The sequence below is a fragment of the Lissotriton vulgaris genome, chromosome 12, assembly GCF_964263255.1.
Source record: "Lissotriton vulgaris chromosome 12, aLisVul1.2, whole genome shotgun sequence".
Classification (NCBI taxonomy): Eukaryota; Metazoa; Chordata; class Amphibia; order Caudata; family Salamandridae; genus Lissotriton; species Lissotriton vulgaris.
This window is the reverse complement of record NC_141700.1, coordinates 518922776-518938332: the sequence shown is the minus strand read 5'-3', so window position 1 is coordinate 518938332 and position 15557 is coordinate 518922776. Positions and strand designations below refer to the sequence as shown.

Here is a 15557-nt window from a genome sequence, read left to right as displayed (position 1 = left end):
CCCGCCAACCAGCTGTTCCGCCCACCCGGCTCCCTACTTAAGGGGACCGTGCCACCTGATCGGGAGCGACTGCAGTGCCTGTGCTCAGGCCTGGTCGCCCCCAGGCTCCTGTGCTGCTCCTGCCTTGCCTGACTGCAGCTTCCTGTGTTTGCTTGCTGCCGCTTCCTGTTACTTCGTGGTCGGGCAACCCAGCCGCCGCTGAGCCGCCCGCCCGCACCAGCTTCTTCCCGCCGCTGCCTCCATGCGGCCCCGCCAGCCCATTCGCCGCCCCGCTCCCGCCAACCAGCTGTTCCGCCCACCCGGCTCCCTACTTAAGGGGACCGCGCCACCTGATCAGGAGCGACTGCAGTGCCTGTGCTCAGGCCTGGTCGCCCCCACGCTCCTGTGCTGCTCCTGCCTTGCCTGACTGCCGCTTCCTGTGTTTGCCTTCTGCCGCTTCCTGTTACTTCGTGGTCGGGCGACCCAGCCGCAGCTGAGCCGGCCGCCCGCACCAGCTTCTTCCCGCCGCTGCCTCCCTGCGGCCCCGCCCCCCGCCAGCCCATTCGCCGCCCCGCTACCACCAACCAGCTGTTCCGCCCACCGGCTCCCTACTTATGCTGCACTCACGCACGCGCAGCGTTGACGCGCCGTGGGCGCCCCGATTGTGCGCCAAAGGTGCGCCAAAGGCAAGCCTGTCTGCGCCCGTCTGCGCCTGGACCGCGCCCAGCGCCAGAAACCCTGGTCCCCACCTCCGATGCAAGACTACACAACAGACCTACGACACCGCCACTCTCAACACACTCAATGCAGGCCGGAACCCTGCCTGCTACCGAGCCACCCCGAGGCGCACCCACGGACCCTTCGCCTGCAGAGCCTGCCGATTCACCTGCTACCGGACCTGTACTGCCCCCACCGAGTCCAACACCAACAGCAACCACCTAAAGTGCATCCTGCTCAACACCCGCTCCGTCCACAGGCACGCCGTGGAACTCTGGGACCTGCTCGACGCGACAGCACCAGACGTCGCCTTCCTCACCGAAACCTGGATGAACGCCTCCTCAGCGCCCGACATCGCCATAGCCATCCTGGACGGATACAAGATCACCCGGAAGGATCGCGTCAACCAGACGGGAGGAGGCATCGCCATCGTACACAAGAACACCATCCGCATCTCGACTAACTCCGACGAAACCTTCACCGCCGCCGAACACCTGCACTTCCAGATACACACTGACCCCAAGACCACCCTCCGAGGCACACTCATCTACAGACCACCGGGACCACACACACAATTCAGCGAAGACATCGCAGACTTCATCAGCCCGCACGCCCTTCCCTCCGCCGACTACATCCTCCTAGGGGACCTCAACTTCCACCTGGAGAACAACAACGACAGAAACACCACCGCCCTGCTGGACAACCTCGCCAACCTCGGACTCAAGCAACTGGTGAATACCCCCACCCACTACGCTGGCCACACGCTTGACCCCGTCTTCTCATCCAGCAAGCACATCTCCTTCAGCCACGCCACCGGACTCCACTGGACCGACCACAGCTGCGTCCGCTTCAGTAGAACTACGACCCACCACCACCCGCAACAGGTCCCCCGCCGAAGCTGGAGCAAGATCACCGCCGAGCAGCTCACCGCCTCCCTCAGCCAGAACACTCCCACCAGCACAACGGGCCCCAACGAAGCAGCCAGCAACCTCACCAAGTGGCTGACCGCCTGCGCCGATGACCTCGCACCACTAAAGAACCCTCCCAGCAGACCCGACAGCAAGAAAACCCCCTGGTTCACCAACGAACTCAAGGAATCCAAGAAGAACTGCTGCACCCTCGAGAAAGCCTGGCGGCTCGAGCAGACCACAGACAACAGGACCGCCCTCAAGCACGCCACCCGCAAACACCATCAGCTGATCCGCGCCACCAAGAAGACGGCACTCAAAGAACGACTGGACAACAATGCCCACGACAGCAAGGAACTCTTCAGCATCGTCAAAGAGTTCTCCAACCCCAGCGCCGGAAACAACGACATCACTCCCTCGCAAGACCTCTGCGACTCACTCGCCTCGTTCTTCCACCGCAAGATCGCCGACATACACAACAGCTTCGACGCACAGACCACGCACCCTACCACCGAACCAACGCCCGCCACCACCACCCTCTGCAACTGGACCCCGATCAGCACCGAAGACCCCACACGCACGATGAACTCCATCCACTCCGGATCACCAACCGACCCATGCCCACACCACGTCTTCAACAAAGCCGACGCCATCATCGCACCCCATCTCCGAGACACCATCAACTCCTCCTTCCACTCCGCCACCTTCCCGGAGAGCTGGAAGCACGCCGAGCTGACCGCCCTCCTGAAGAAACCAACGGCGGACCCCACCGACCTCAAGAACTACCGTCCCATCTCGCTCCTTCCTTTTCCGGCCAAAGTCATCGAGAAGACCGTCAACAAACAGCTTGCCGCCTTCCTCGAGACAAACGGATCCCTCGACCCCTCGCAGTCCGGGTTTCGGGCCAACCACAGCACCAAGACCACCCTTATCGCAGCCACCGACGACATCAGAACCCTGATCGACAACGGGGAAACAGCGGCCCTCATCCTCCTGGACCTCTCTGCGGCGTTCGACACTGTCTGCCACCGCACCCTAGTGAAGTGCCTCAGCAACATCGGAATCCGAGAGAAAGCGCTGGAGTGGATCATCTCATTCCTCACCGGAAGAACCCAGAGAGTCCGCCTCCCTCCGTTCAGATCTGAGGCCACCGAAGTCATCTGCTGCGTACCACAAGGATCTTCACTCAGTCCAACCCTCTTCAACGTCTACATGAGCCCCCTCGCAGCCATCGCACGCCTACACAACCTCAACATCATCTCCTACGCCGACGACACCCAGCTCATCCTCTCCCTCACCAACGACCCCACCACCGCCAGAGCCAACCTACACGAAGGGATGAAAGACGTCGCCGACTGGATGAGGAACAGCCGCCTTAAACTGAACTCAGACAAGACGGAAGTCCTCATCCTGGGATCATCACCCTCCATCTGGGACGACTCCTGGTGGCCCCCGGCCCTAGGCACCGCTCCCAAACCAACGGACCACGCGCGCAACCTGGGCTTCATCATGGACTCCTCCCTGTCAATGACCAGACAAGTCAACGCCGTCTCATCCTCGTGCTTCAACACCCTGTGCATGCTCCGCAAGATCTTCAGATGGATCCCCACTGAAACCAGGAAGACCGTCACCCATGCACTGGTTACCAGCCGACTGGACTACGGGAACACCCTCTACACCGGAACCACAGCCAAACTTCAAAAAAGACTCCAACGCATCCAGAACGCCTCCGCACGACTCATCCTGGACATCCCCCGACACAGCCACATCACCGGACACCTGAGAGACCTGCACTGGCTCCCCATCAGCAAGAGAATCACGTTCAGACTCCTCACCCACGCACACAAGGCTCTCCACGACCTGGGCCCCAAGTACCTCAACGACCGCATGACCTTCTAGATGCCCACCCACCAGCTACGATCGACCACCCACGCACTGGCCACCGTACCACGCATCCGCAGAGCCACCGCCGGAGGAAGATCCTTCTCCTACCTGGCAGCCAAGACTTGGAACTCCCTCCCCACCCACCTTCTGCGAACCCAAGACCATCTCTCCTTCAGGAAGCAGCTCAAGACCTGGCTGTTCGAGCAGTAACATCCCCCTCTCCCAGCGCCTTGAGACCCTCCCGGGTGAGTAGCGTGCTCTACAAATGCCGTGATTGATTGATTGATTGACATATTTCGCGCAAAACTGTTACCATCAATAACATATGGCGGCGAATGCATGAGAGGGAGAGACGAAGACATTTTAGATAACGTGGTCAGCAAAACACTCCGAATTCTCTTCTCACTCCCTCCGAACACCTCCCCAGCACAGCTAAGGTTGGAGTTTGGTTTACAGAAGCAGCAAATTGCGCACAAGGGCGCGTATGCAAAATGCTGGCATAAAGTAAAGAACTCTGCAACAGACTCCCTGAACGCCCACCTTTGGAAAGAGCTGGAGACAAACAAGGGATCCCCTGCAACGGTCTACCTCCAAGCAGCTATAAAATCCCTTGCATTAAAAGACCTTTGGGACTCGAGCTGTTCACATAAGTGCTTCAAACGCCTGGTCAGTGAAAATTCTTTCCATGGAAGAAGACAAAGCAGCATTAACCAGGAGATCACATGGGTGGTTCGTAATCCAAGGCTACACTAGTGCCTTACCTCAGCCATACCTCAGTACCAGCTTTTCAAGGAAGGTGAAGGAAGATTTCCTGTGGCTGAGGATGGGGGTAATCCCCTTCAAAAGCACATCTTCCCCGTGGAAACGCCTGGAATCTAATTCTAACTGCAGGCTTTGCGATAATCCAAAGGAGGACGTTTTACACTTGTTATGTAGCTGTAAAGCTCTAGACAGTGCCCGAAGGGGCCAACTAACTCAGCTCTGGAATCAAAATGGTGTGCGAACTCGCAGACAAGCCCTGTTGAACAGTTTTAAGGGAGAAGATATCCAATTAGCCTGTAGACTAGTGCGCTTTATGAAAACAGTTAACACAATCCAAAACCCAGAGGCCAGTGACTGAACTTGACTCAAAAAGATACGCTTTTGTACTTTAAGAAAACTCTTTTTTAACTAACAAAGACTCAGTAAATGTTGAACGCCTTTTTTTTCTTTTTATACAAATGCAACGTATTGCATCAGTTTGCTTGGATCTTTTGTCCATATTCTTAACTTTCTTTTATTGTTTTTAACTGTTTTTGTGAAACTCTTGATTGTGTATCTCTTCCAGTTTTTTTTATAAAGAGTCATTGCAAAGTTTTTATTAATCACGCAATAAAGTAAAGTTGAAGTTGCATACTGGTAAGTAGCATTTTCCTTTCCTTCATAGGATAACATTGACTGTTTTTCTTGGAAATGTTTTTAAGTGTGGAGTTTGAAAACCTAAAGAAATTCTTTAAAAGTGCACTAACTAACAAAAACGATTTTACTTACCTGTTTACAGGAAATGTCCCAGAGTAGTATCCAGGTATACTACTCTGAATTAGAAACGTAATCTCAAAAGTAACTTGCCTGTAATTTTACTGGAAAGCTCATTCAAGTCTATGTACTGTATTTACAAAGTATTGCATTTCTCTGAAACCATACTGTAAGTCAAAACAAAGTGCATATACAATTACAAATTCTAACTGTTTACAAACTGCATTACTACTGTAAAGTATTTATAGCTTACCTGTGCCAGGCTTGCTTGGTTCTAGAAAATAATATTTTTATACAAATACAATTGGTCTGAAGTTCAGTCTTTGAGTGTGTGAATTAATTTGCTGACTGAGTGTGTGCAACAATTGCTTAACACTGTCCTCTGATACTGCCTTACTGCTCGACCACACTACCACAAATAGAGAGTGAGGTGCTATCTAACTTTAACTCTGCCTATCTTTGGGTATCCACTGGACTCTGTGCACACTATACCTCACATTGGTATAGTATATACAGAGCCAGTTTCCTACAACCGGTATTTGTTTACTTGAACATTACTGTTGTATTTATTCACCCTCATGTGGCTGAAATAAACCTTCCCTCCCTCGCACCCTCTTCCCCCCAACCCTCCATCCAAAACTGGAACTGAAAGAGAAAATAGAAGGGGACAGAGAGAAAACCATAAGTAATAACATATAACTATGGAGGATACTCAACAGGCAACCCGGTTGAGAGATAGCTGGTTAAGGAACCCCAAATGTATTCAAAGGTTTTGAAGTCGTGCCAGAAAATGTCACTCATCCTCTCCATAGTTATTGCCTGCCAAAGACGTGCATTCCACTGTGTAGTAGACTGTTCAAAAGTAGAAGAACCAATGTTCTTAATTCATTAGCCCTTGTGATTTATTTCACTTTTTTTTCTTTTTCAGAATGTTTTTACATTTAAAGCATGTCTTGATGAAGTGCAACACTTGCTTGTGAAAACACTTAATACAAACATACATGAACCACAGTCGTGTATGCATAAATAACATGTACAAACGTACTGACATATTCATATAAATGAACAATATATAGCATTTGACCAGTCCTTCATGAACACATTGAACACTCAGCGGATAGTTCACTTTTAGAATATTTAATGTATCCTGCCTTTGTGTATTGCCCTGTGGATGCTAACTTTAAATGCTGTCGTGTGGAGTGTGGTTACAATTCTAGATCTCTCCCAGACACTAATGCTGCGAATGTTCTTTCCCAGGGGCGTGGGTCCCTATTTTTGAACAATTGAAAAACAAAGCAACTAGAAACTTAATTAGCATACACAATAGAAGTGGTCCAATCTAGTTTGTGCAAGGACCCAAGCCTCCCTTTAGTAACAATGTGTGGTAGATGGCGCCTCAACCTTTTTCCAGGCTGCTGCCACTGCCATTTTGGCTGCCCCCAAACATAGCCTTAGGATTTCTTTGTCAGCCTATGTCTGGTGTTTTAGGTAACTGCTTTTTCCGCATCTAAGCCTAATAGCACTGCTGGTATTCATTTTTTGGTCGCTTTTTCAATGAAATGGAGCAGTTGTCTGACATTTTCATGTGTTTGTCACCCCTCATAAACCCTGATTGGTCAGGGTGGAGGAGTTCTGGCATTAGTCTTTCAGGCGCGTCACCAGTATTTTTTAGTAAATATGGCGTCAAGATTTAGGAGCGCAATGGGTCGGTAGGAGTCACATTATTGTGGATCTTTCCCCGCTTTGGCATTACTATAATCAGTGTGTCGTTCATGGAGGGGGTGACCATTCCTGTGTCAGCAATGTGATTAAATAGAGCTGTCAGATGCGGAACCAGTTCCGCACTGAATGCCTTGTAAAAGCGAGCCGTTAGCCTGTCCCGCCCCAGCGACTTGAAGAATTTCAGGGCGCCTATTGCCATTTGGACCTCCACCTCGCTAATGGGTTCTGCCAGCCTGTCATTGTGTGCCTGTGTCACTTTGGGTAGTACTACGTTGTCTAGATAACGCCCCCCTCTTGGTTTGCGGCTTCCTCTTTTAAAGATGGTTTTGGTGGGAAACTAGTGATGTCACATCCTGGTTAGATAGATGATTAGGCATGAATTCCGTTTGCCTGGCTTCTTTCCTTAAAGAGGATTCTTAAGCTAACCACAATTATGTTCTGGTTGCAGTCCTTCACTTTGTCAATCAATATAATACCATATTCATCTCTAGAACAGATATTGAAGGCCCTTTGCATCCTATTAGCAGTAAGCTAGTGTTTTAATTCCAAATGATGTATATCCCTATTGTAATTCACATAGCCACCGCTCATACTGATCTTCAAGGTGCAGAACACCAGGAGAAATATGACTCGTTATTTCACATACCATTACTTCCCAGCATTTTACTGCAATGTTTTTACTTAGCAAATACCCTTACTACGCACGTTTTTAGTTTGCATACCTTTACATTGCAAGTGTTAATGTATGCAAACTAAAAACTTGCCTAGTTATAAAAACCCAACATTACACTAAATACTAAATACAAATACACAACCCTACACATCAAAAACTCTAAAACACTACCCGAACCCTCAAACACTACACTACCCTCCACCACTCAAATACCACTACACTACCCCAAACCCTCAATCACTACCCCCAGCACGACTCTGCCCCTACCCCCATTCCTGTCCCTACTCCCAAACACTACCCAGCACGCACCCCCAACACTACCCTAAATCCTACAACACTACCCTACACTACACTAACACCACAGCACTACCCTAAACCCTAAAACACTACCCCAAGCACGACTCTGCCCCTACCCCATTCCTGTCCCTACTCCTAAACTCTACCCTGTACGCACCCCGACACTAGCCTAAACCCTAAAACACTACCCTACACTACACAAAAACCACACTACCTTAAACCCTAAAACACTACCCCCAGCACGAACCTGCCCCTACCCCCAAGACGGTCCCTACACTAAAACACTACCCTGCACGACCCCCGACACTACCCTAAGCCCTAAAATTCTACCCTACACTACACTACACTACACTAACACCACAACACTAACCTAAACCCTAAAACACTACCCCCTGTCCCTACTCCCAAACACTACCCTTCAAGACCCCAGACACTATCCTAAACCCAAATACACTACTCTACACTACACAAACACAACTACACTACCCGTAAACAAAAAGCACGACCCTCCCTCTACCCTAAATCCTTAAATACTACACAGCCCCTCCTACCTCGGTTCTTCTGTTCCTGACTTCTCCGGTTTAAAGTCCACAGTCACCTGTTGAATAATCACAAATTATGTTGCCGTACACGCGCATAGTGGGTATAGATGCATGTGCCTCCTGCACTCCCTCTTTTTTTGAAAAGCAGGGCGCAGTCTCTACTTCTTGTAGCCCCGAAATGATGACACGTCAATCAGAGGCAAATTAACCCCGCATTCACTGTTCCTTGAGAGGGACAATGTCTCTACATCGTTGTGATGAAACAGAAGCGCATCGAAGCGGAAGCGCGTCCGTTTACACTTGTAGCCCGAAATGATGACACGTCAATCATAGGCAAATTAACCCTGCATTCACTGTTCCTTTTGAGGGACAATGCCTCTACATAGTTGCGATGAAACGGAAGCGCATGGAAGCAGAAGCACGTCTGTTTACACACAACGATGTGGATAGCCTTTACTTCACGTGTGTTACAACGCATGCGATGGAACAACTTGCATAGTAAAGGCTACGCATTGTAACATCGCATGCATTGTAACGCTTGCGAAGTAATGGTACGCGGTGTAACAGCCGCGTACTAATGGATCTTTACCCACCAGGAGCAGTACAGATAATTCCTTTGAAGATGGGATTGGGCTTCTGCTCCAGTTATTTTGCTGTGGTGAAGTGGGTAGAGGACTACAAGACCATTCTATTCCACTTCAACTGGTATCTTCTAGTGTATCTTGTCAAGATGGTCAGCCAGGGCTAGAATCCTCTCTAGCCTGATGATTGGTTGTAGTGGTAGGTCCTGAAGATGCTCATTACTTACTCCTGTATGGTCCCCTCACGACCTTTATCTCTGGTTTGTGGTGGAATCCATTTGCTGTAAGTTCAAAGTTTTCCTTTGCTTCAGTTAAATATACAGTGTTCATCCTGGTTATTACTGCAAGTAGTAGTTCTCCTACGGAAACACATGTCAACAACTGGCTGATTGGCTCAACATCTTGGAAAAACATCTCTTGTATATCCCATGCCCCCTTGGAGGGTTCCTTTTCACTCCCCAGATGCAGAGGTTTCTAGAAGATGAAATTACTCAAAGTATATATGTGTGCTAGCCTAGAAGATCAGTTTGGATCCGTGAGCTGCTGTCCATTCAAGGAAAGACCATGACATTCAGGGACAATACTACAGTAATAGTTCACACCAACAAATAGGAGGTGCACAGATTGTTTGGTTTTACATCAAAGACAAGATGGCATTCATTTATCATTTCAAAGGAATGATGGAGACTTCGTACATCATTCTTCATTTTACATGTGTGTTGAAATCAGAAGAGTCAAGAATAAATTAGATCACTCTGTTCTCCAGTCAACAGAAGTGTATTTCTCCTCTTCCTCACATACTAAAACATCGACAGTTACTGGAACTCCTTTATTCGGGTTGTTCTATTTTGAATTAACTAGACCTGGTTCTCAAACCTAATAATATAACAATATTCATTTCAGAGAGTGTCTCCTGTCACAAAGAGACATTATTGAGCTACTGATGTATTAACCTTTTTTGTAGACAACTCACTAAGATGCAGGTGGCCAGAAAGGACTTCAATAGGAAGCACTGGATTAGCTTTGCTACCTGGTCCTTGACACATATTAAGCATCTGTCTTAGACCCTTGATATTATTCTCTCTACCCTCATCCCTTTGGACTGAACATGGTTTAAAGTAGAATTGGACTAAGCTTGTCTGACTGCACTCCGCGCATTAGAATGTTACAATATACATATACATTTTACAGAAAATGTGCCTCATTGATACCTCAAGGATTTTCCTACTCATCAGGGCATAAAGTGTCAAGTTAATTGTGATACATAGGAATGGAGGGGCAAGGGGTGGATTAATTAAATGCTACTCACTTAGTAACTCCCATATTCTTAGTTCTACCACCATATTAGTCATATAAAACTCTCTTCTCAATTGTGTCCAGTCCAAACAGAATTCCCACTTTTAGCGGTGGAAAGAAGGGCTAAGGTGCCTGACATTACAAGAACCAGGGGGTATAGTCTTGAAGTTGACATGAGCACCTACTCTTAAACCTCTGAACTAAGCTTCTCTGCTAACTTTATCCTCCAATAGGAGGAAGCTCCTTTGGTGAAACTGAAGGAGTTATTAGTCCGTAAGTATACTTGCTCTTTCAACCATCCTTTCATTTCAGTGGTTCCGCTTTTTTTGCAGATTGTGAATTTTGTCTGTCAGGTACGAGGAAGGCAAACTCAGACCATCCTTCTGACGAATAAGACGAACCGTTCATGGGCATTGCAACCCATCTTGGAAGGAGAGTATTGGAAAGGACCAGATACCATTGTTGTAGAGGCCCATCAGCAGAATAAGCCTTATGAAGTCACCTACAGACCACTCACCATGACAACAGAGGGCAAGAAGCACCAGGTAGAGTTACCACCTGACTTAAAAATATACCCCACACATATTATTAGTCGATGGTACTGGGTATAGCCAGGGAAGGTAAGAGGTTAACACATACAATATTACTATGTCATGGCCATGATGAACACTGAAGGAGAAGATTCTGCAACTCAAAGGCTGGTTCAAAAAATGTTTTTGCTATGATGTGAAAATAGAGTGTAGAGGAGTAAACATCTGGTTATCCACAAAAGATCACAATAGGTGAAGCTGAATGTGAAAACGTTGCATCTTTCTGTAACGTATGATTTTCATTGAAGTCATAGACCTGTGGGTAGTCACACTTGAGTGCCAGGTTCTGAAACTATTTTTCAACATATAAACCTTATTTCTAAATTATAAAAATGTGACTTTGGTAAATGCAGAAGATGACTTCAACAAATATTGAATGTTCTTATTTTAAACTTTGCATAGTTAAATTAAAACAGTGTATCTGCTCTAACCATGCTGCCCATGAAAATGAAAAGAACACACAAAAAACAGACACTGCTAATGCAAAAAGCCAAATCTATATTCCTTCATGTTTTGTACACAGTTGATTTGCGGACTCTGTTCTTTTTTCCGGCTCATCTGAGGACTAACAAACACAATGCAAGGGTTTTATCACCCTTTAGTTAGATGTATTTTCTCTCATGTGTATGATTCTTTGTGATGTAAAAACGTTTGTCAATCCACAGAGTTTGCATTATTTTCTCCCAAATGCTTACAGGTTTTATTTTCAGCTTGTTTTCAAAGAAACTCCATTATGCGTTCACTGTTTAGAAAGTACACCTCATGGAGAACTAAGCAAGCTCCTAATGACCCATATGGGATGTATGTGGTTTATCTTCCATTTTCTCTTTCATTGAAATGTTTATGTAGGTGATTTATAAAGTGCCGATGTTACTCAGAGGAGTGTCCTGGCACTATAGCGATGGAGCAGTCTGCATGCAGTAGAAAGAAGAGCCTAAGCTGAGGAAAAGAGCAAAGTCTTAGGTTTTATCCGGAAGATCGATATTTCCTTTATGGCTCTGATTGGCAATGTCTGCGTTCCGGAGCAAAGGTTCCTCTGGGGAGTGTAAGGCTTGATTTTATCTTGAAGATAGCCAGGACCTGCCCCATAAAGTGCTTTCTGGGTTTAAAGCAGTATTTTAAAAGTGCTCCTCTTCCTAACTGGAAGCCAGTATAGGCTATAAAGTAGACCAGAGACATGTGAGTGGCGTGGGAGCCCAAAGATGGTACGTGCTGTTGCGTTCTGAACTAACTGCAGCCTGTCTATCAGGTATTTGGGCAACCCTGCTTACAGGCAATTTCCATAGTCCAGTCTTGAGGTAATTAAGGCCGTGGTCACCTGTTGTCTAGCCAGAAAAGAGAGGAGAGATTTGTTTTTCCTAAGGACCTGAAGGAGGGCAAAGCCCATACCCACCACAGAGTTGATTTTTTATCTTTATTTTTATTTATTTTGTAAACAAATTTAAAAGACAAAAAAGAAAAACAACTGTTTACAAAGTCAGATAGTATCATCTCCATTACCCCCGCCCCCCAAACCCCACCCTGGGTCAAGAAAAGAAAAAAGAAACTAAAGAGGGGAAAAAAAGAACATAGTGTTAATAAAGCTTATCGCTATAGCAAAATCAAAGTGTAGGACTATTTTCCGTGCAAAAGGCAATTTAGCAATACCTTGACATCCGTTGCTATCAAGGGGACTAACAAAGAATCCATTATGTCATATAATGCAGTTGTGTACTATCACTTAAAAGCGGATAAATAGAGCAACCGGGATGATGAGAAGACAAAAGCGGGGTTGGGGCGGGAGGGAGGCAGGGGGGAAGGTAAGCGGGAGGGGGGGTGAGGCAGGAAGGACGGCGCGGGAGCAGAGGGATTGAAAGAACAGGCCCAAGTAGTATAAGATAGAAAAAAAGAGCCCGTAGTATAAGATAGACAGAAAGGGCCCTATATCATGTGATCTGAGTGTTCAGGTTTTCAAGGAGTCCATCCATCTATTCAGTGGGCCCCACACCATTAGACTCCTTTTTTTTGCCCTCCTTCCCTTTTTAGAATAAATTGCCAATTCTAGACTATGCGTGGCAAGAAATCTCGCCTGCCATTGACCAAATGAAGGTGGGTTCAGATCTTTCCAGCTAGAGGCGATACGTATCCGCAAAATAGTCACTGTGACAAATATCAGAGCTCCTCCGTCTTTTAAGTCAATGTCATCATAAAGCTCTAACATGATAGTGCTAGGCGTAAGACATATGTCTAAAGAAAGAGTTCTGCTTAAGAAGCAATGGACCTGTGTTAATCGAGGCTTAATATTAGGACAAGAGTCTGCACTATATTCGTTACAGCGTGGACAGTTTACCCCAGGGCCAGATTACTATTTGGATACCCTGTTAGGGGTTATATATAGAAAAAAAACAGTTTTATAAAATTGTGCTTGTAGCTTGGAAAGCAAAAGACAAGTTTGCGCTAGGCTCAGGGCAGAACATAAAGCGTTTGGTACGGTATTCAGCTTAAGCTGCCATTTGGAGTCAACCTTGCTCAGATCATCTGGTCGTTGTTCGTTCAAAATATTGTCGATGCTACCAATCCTAGGTATATTAGGTCCAAGTAATTTGTCGATAATATCTACCGCCGTGAATCCTGCTGACCCTCCAGTTTTATATTTCAAGTAATTCACTATTGACTGGTATTTTAAAGATTGATGACTACTCAATTTATAATGAATTTGCAGGTTCTGGAATGACCGTATGCAGCCGGAGTTATACAGATCCCCTAGTCTATGGATTCCGACCGAATACCATTGATAAATGTATGCATCCTTAAAAATCAATGGAAGGTTATCGTTCTGCCTGATCGGGGTGTAATAATTTAGTTTAGAAATTCTGAATACCTTGCAGACATTGTGAAACCCCCGATAGGCATTGAACAAGGTCTTAAATTCTTAAATCGAACTCGCTTGTAGTAAGAGAATTCTAATTGGCGCCAGAGGCATCCCCTGGCGTTCTCTCCTAGAAGCAGGAAGTAAGGAGAGGGCAATCCCGAAAGGCTTAAGACACAGTCTTCATTTAAAGTTCAATACAGTGTTGTAAAGCTGTGGCCCAAAAATATAACTTTAAGTTGCGGAGAGCCCAGCCTCCCCTCACCCTGGGAAGAGAGAGGAGGGTAAAAGCCCCTCTTGGCTGTCAATAAGACCAGATAAACCGCAGAAATATTTGATCAAAAACAGTGAGAATATGATGAATAAAGCTCAAAGGAATTGCTCGAAAGAAATAAAGTAGCTTCCGAAAATTTGTCATCTTTATCCGCTTCAGCGCGGCGCGTATTTTCGAGCTGTGCTGAAGATTCGAAAACGGGCGTGGTCGTGATGGAACGGTTCCGTCACCAGCACAGCCCAACCGACGCTCGTGACGGAACCGTTCCGTCACGAGCGTTGAAGGAGTTAAAACATTGCACCTACCTACAATGGTTAGGTGTAAGTTATCGATTCGCCGAAGTGCCTTCTCCATGCTGATAGCGAGTGGAGACAGGTTTTCTGACACTAAAGAGTCTAAGTCAGAAACTATATTGAATCGGGTGCGCTAGAGAGCGCGCGAGCAGTATAGCCGCATTCTGTGAGGCTCCTGCTTCCTGAGATTCATATCCTTCAATTATCCTGTGTAAATGTCCATTAAAATACGCTTGAATATCGGAGGATGATTGGTAATGCCTCCCTGAACATCCGGTAGAAAGAGAGGAGCGATCGGAGATCTGCGGGCTGCGAGTTACGCAGCGGCAACTAGGACCGCGCTGGACGCTGGAACGGAGGAGACCTGAGAGCCGGCTGCCGCGTCCAGGAAACACCGATGCTTAACACCAGGCTGATAGCCCCGCCGCGTCCCATTATCGCAAGATTACTGAATTATCGAGATAGGGATGTGGCCTTCAGGGCAGCAAGAAACAAACAGACGCTGACCTATGATGGGAACAGCTTCTCCATATATCCAGACTTTACACCTATGGTGTAGGAGGAGAGGCACATATTCATGGATGTAAAGAGGATATTACGAACTGCACAAATTGACAATGCACTCCTGTACCCTGCGAAATTCAGAGTGACACATCAAGGGAAACAGAGCTTCTTCACGAATCCGCAACAAGTGGAAGATTTTCTCCGATCGGTGAAGCGGGCGAACAAGGGAGGAGGTGGCCAGGAGGCACAGCAGCGACGGGATTGTGACGAAGACGATGAACATATGGAATAATGCTCTTCCGGGCTGAATTTAGAAATTATAGGTTGGACACTGGTGTATCACGTGGCCTGAACTATGTAACGGGAGGTGAGACCTTTCCAATTGACTCATTTACATGTAAGGTATTAAATCCCAGGCTCCTCTCCGCCAAGCCCGGGCCTACCGCACCATCACGAGGAGGCTTGCGGGGAGTGGAGGGACTACGCGACTGTCTAGTTATGTACCCCAACGGGTATTCCCCCATAATGGTTCATTGTACAGAGGGTGTAGAGGTGCTGACAGGGTGGTTGTTGTTGATGGGAGGTGGGGAAGGGGGGTGGGCTCTGGATTCTGGCAAGTTTGGGTTGCTTCAGTGGGTGGGGGGTGGGAGGGCACAGAGTTTGGCTGTTTGGATGCGTGATTGGGGTTGGGAGGTGGGGTTTTGCAGGGAGGTACACATGAATGTCATGCTTTCTGCTTGTCTATGCTTCAAAGGTAGTTACAGATTGGATTTGTGGTGGAACAAGTCTGCACGTTGCAGGATCATTGACATTGTCTGGGCAATGCGATTAGGGACTGGGCACCACCAGGGTAAGGAGAATTACAGGGATGTTAGTCGCTTGGGTCCATGCATTCTGCGGTTGTAAGTGAGCTGAATATTATTACGTGGAATGT

General features: G+C 47.3%; 1 protein-coding gene across 1 annotated transcript in view; it reads left to right on the top strand.

Annotated features, from left to right (window-relative positions):
• The window catches only part of HYDIN (HYDIN axonemal central pair apparatus protein), a 2950008-nt gene that overhangs the window by 2734908 nt on the left and 199543 nt on the right, over positions 1–15557 (top strand). Inside the window, exon 81 of the mRNA XM_086945295.1 lies at positions 10447–10659. Coding sequence (XP_086801421.1) covers positions 10447–10659 — 213 coding nt within the window. The remainder of the gene's footprint in view (positions 1–10446; positions 10660–15557) is intronic.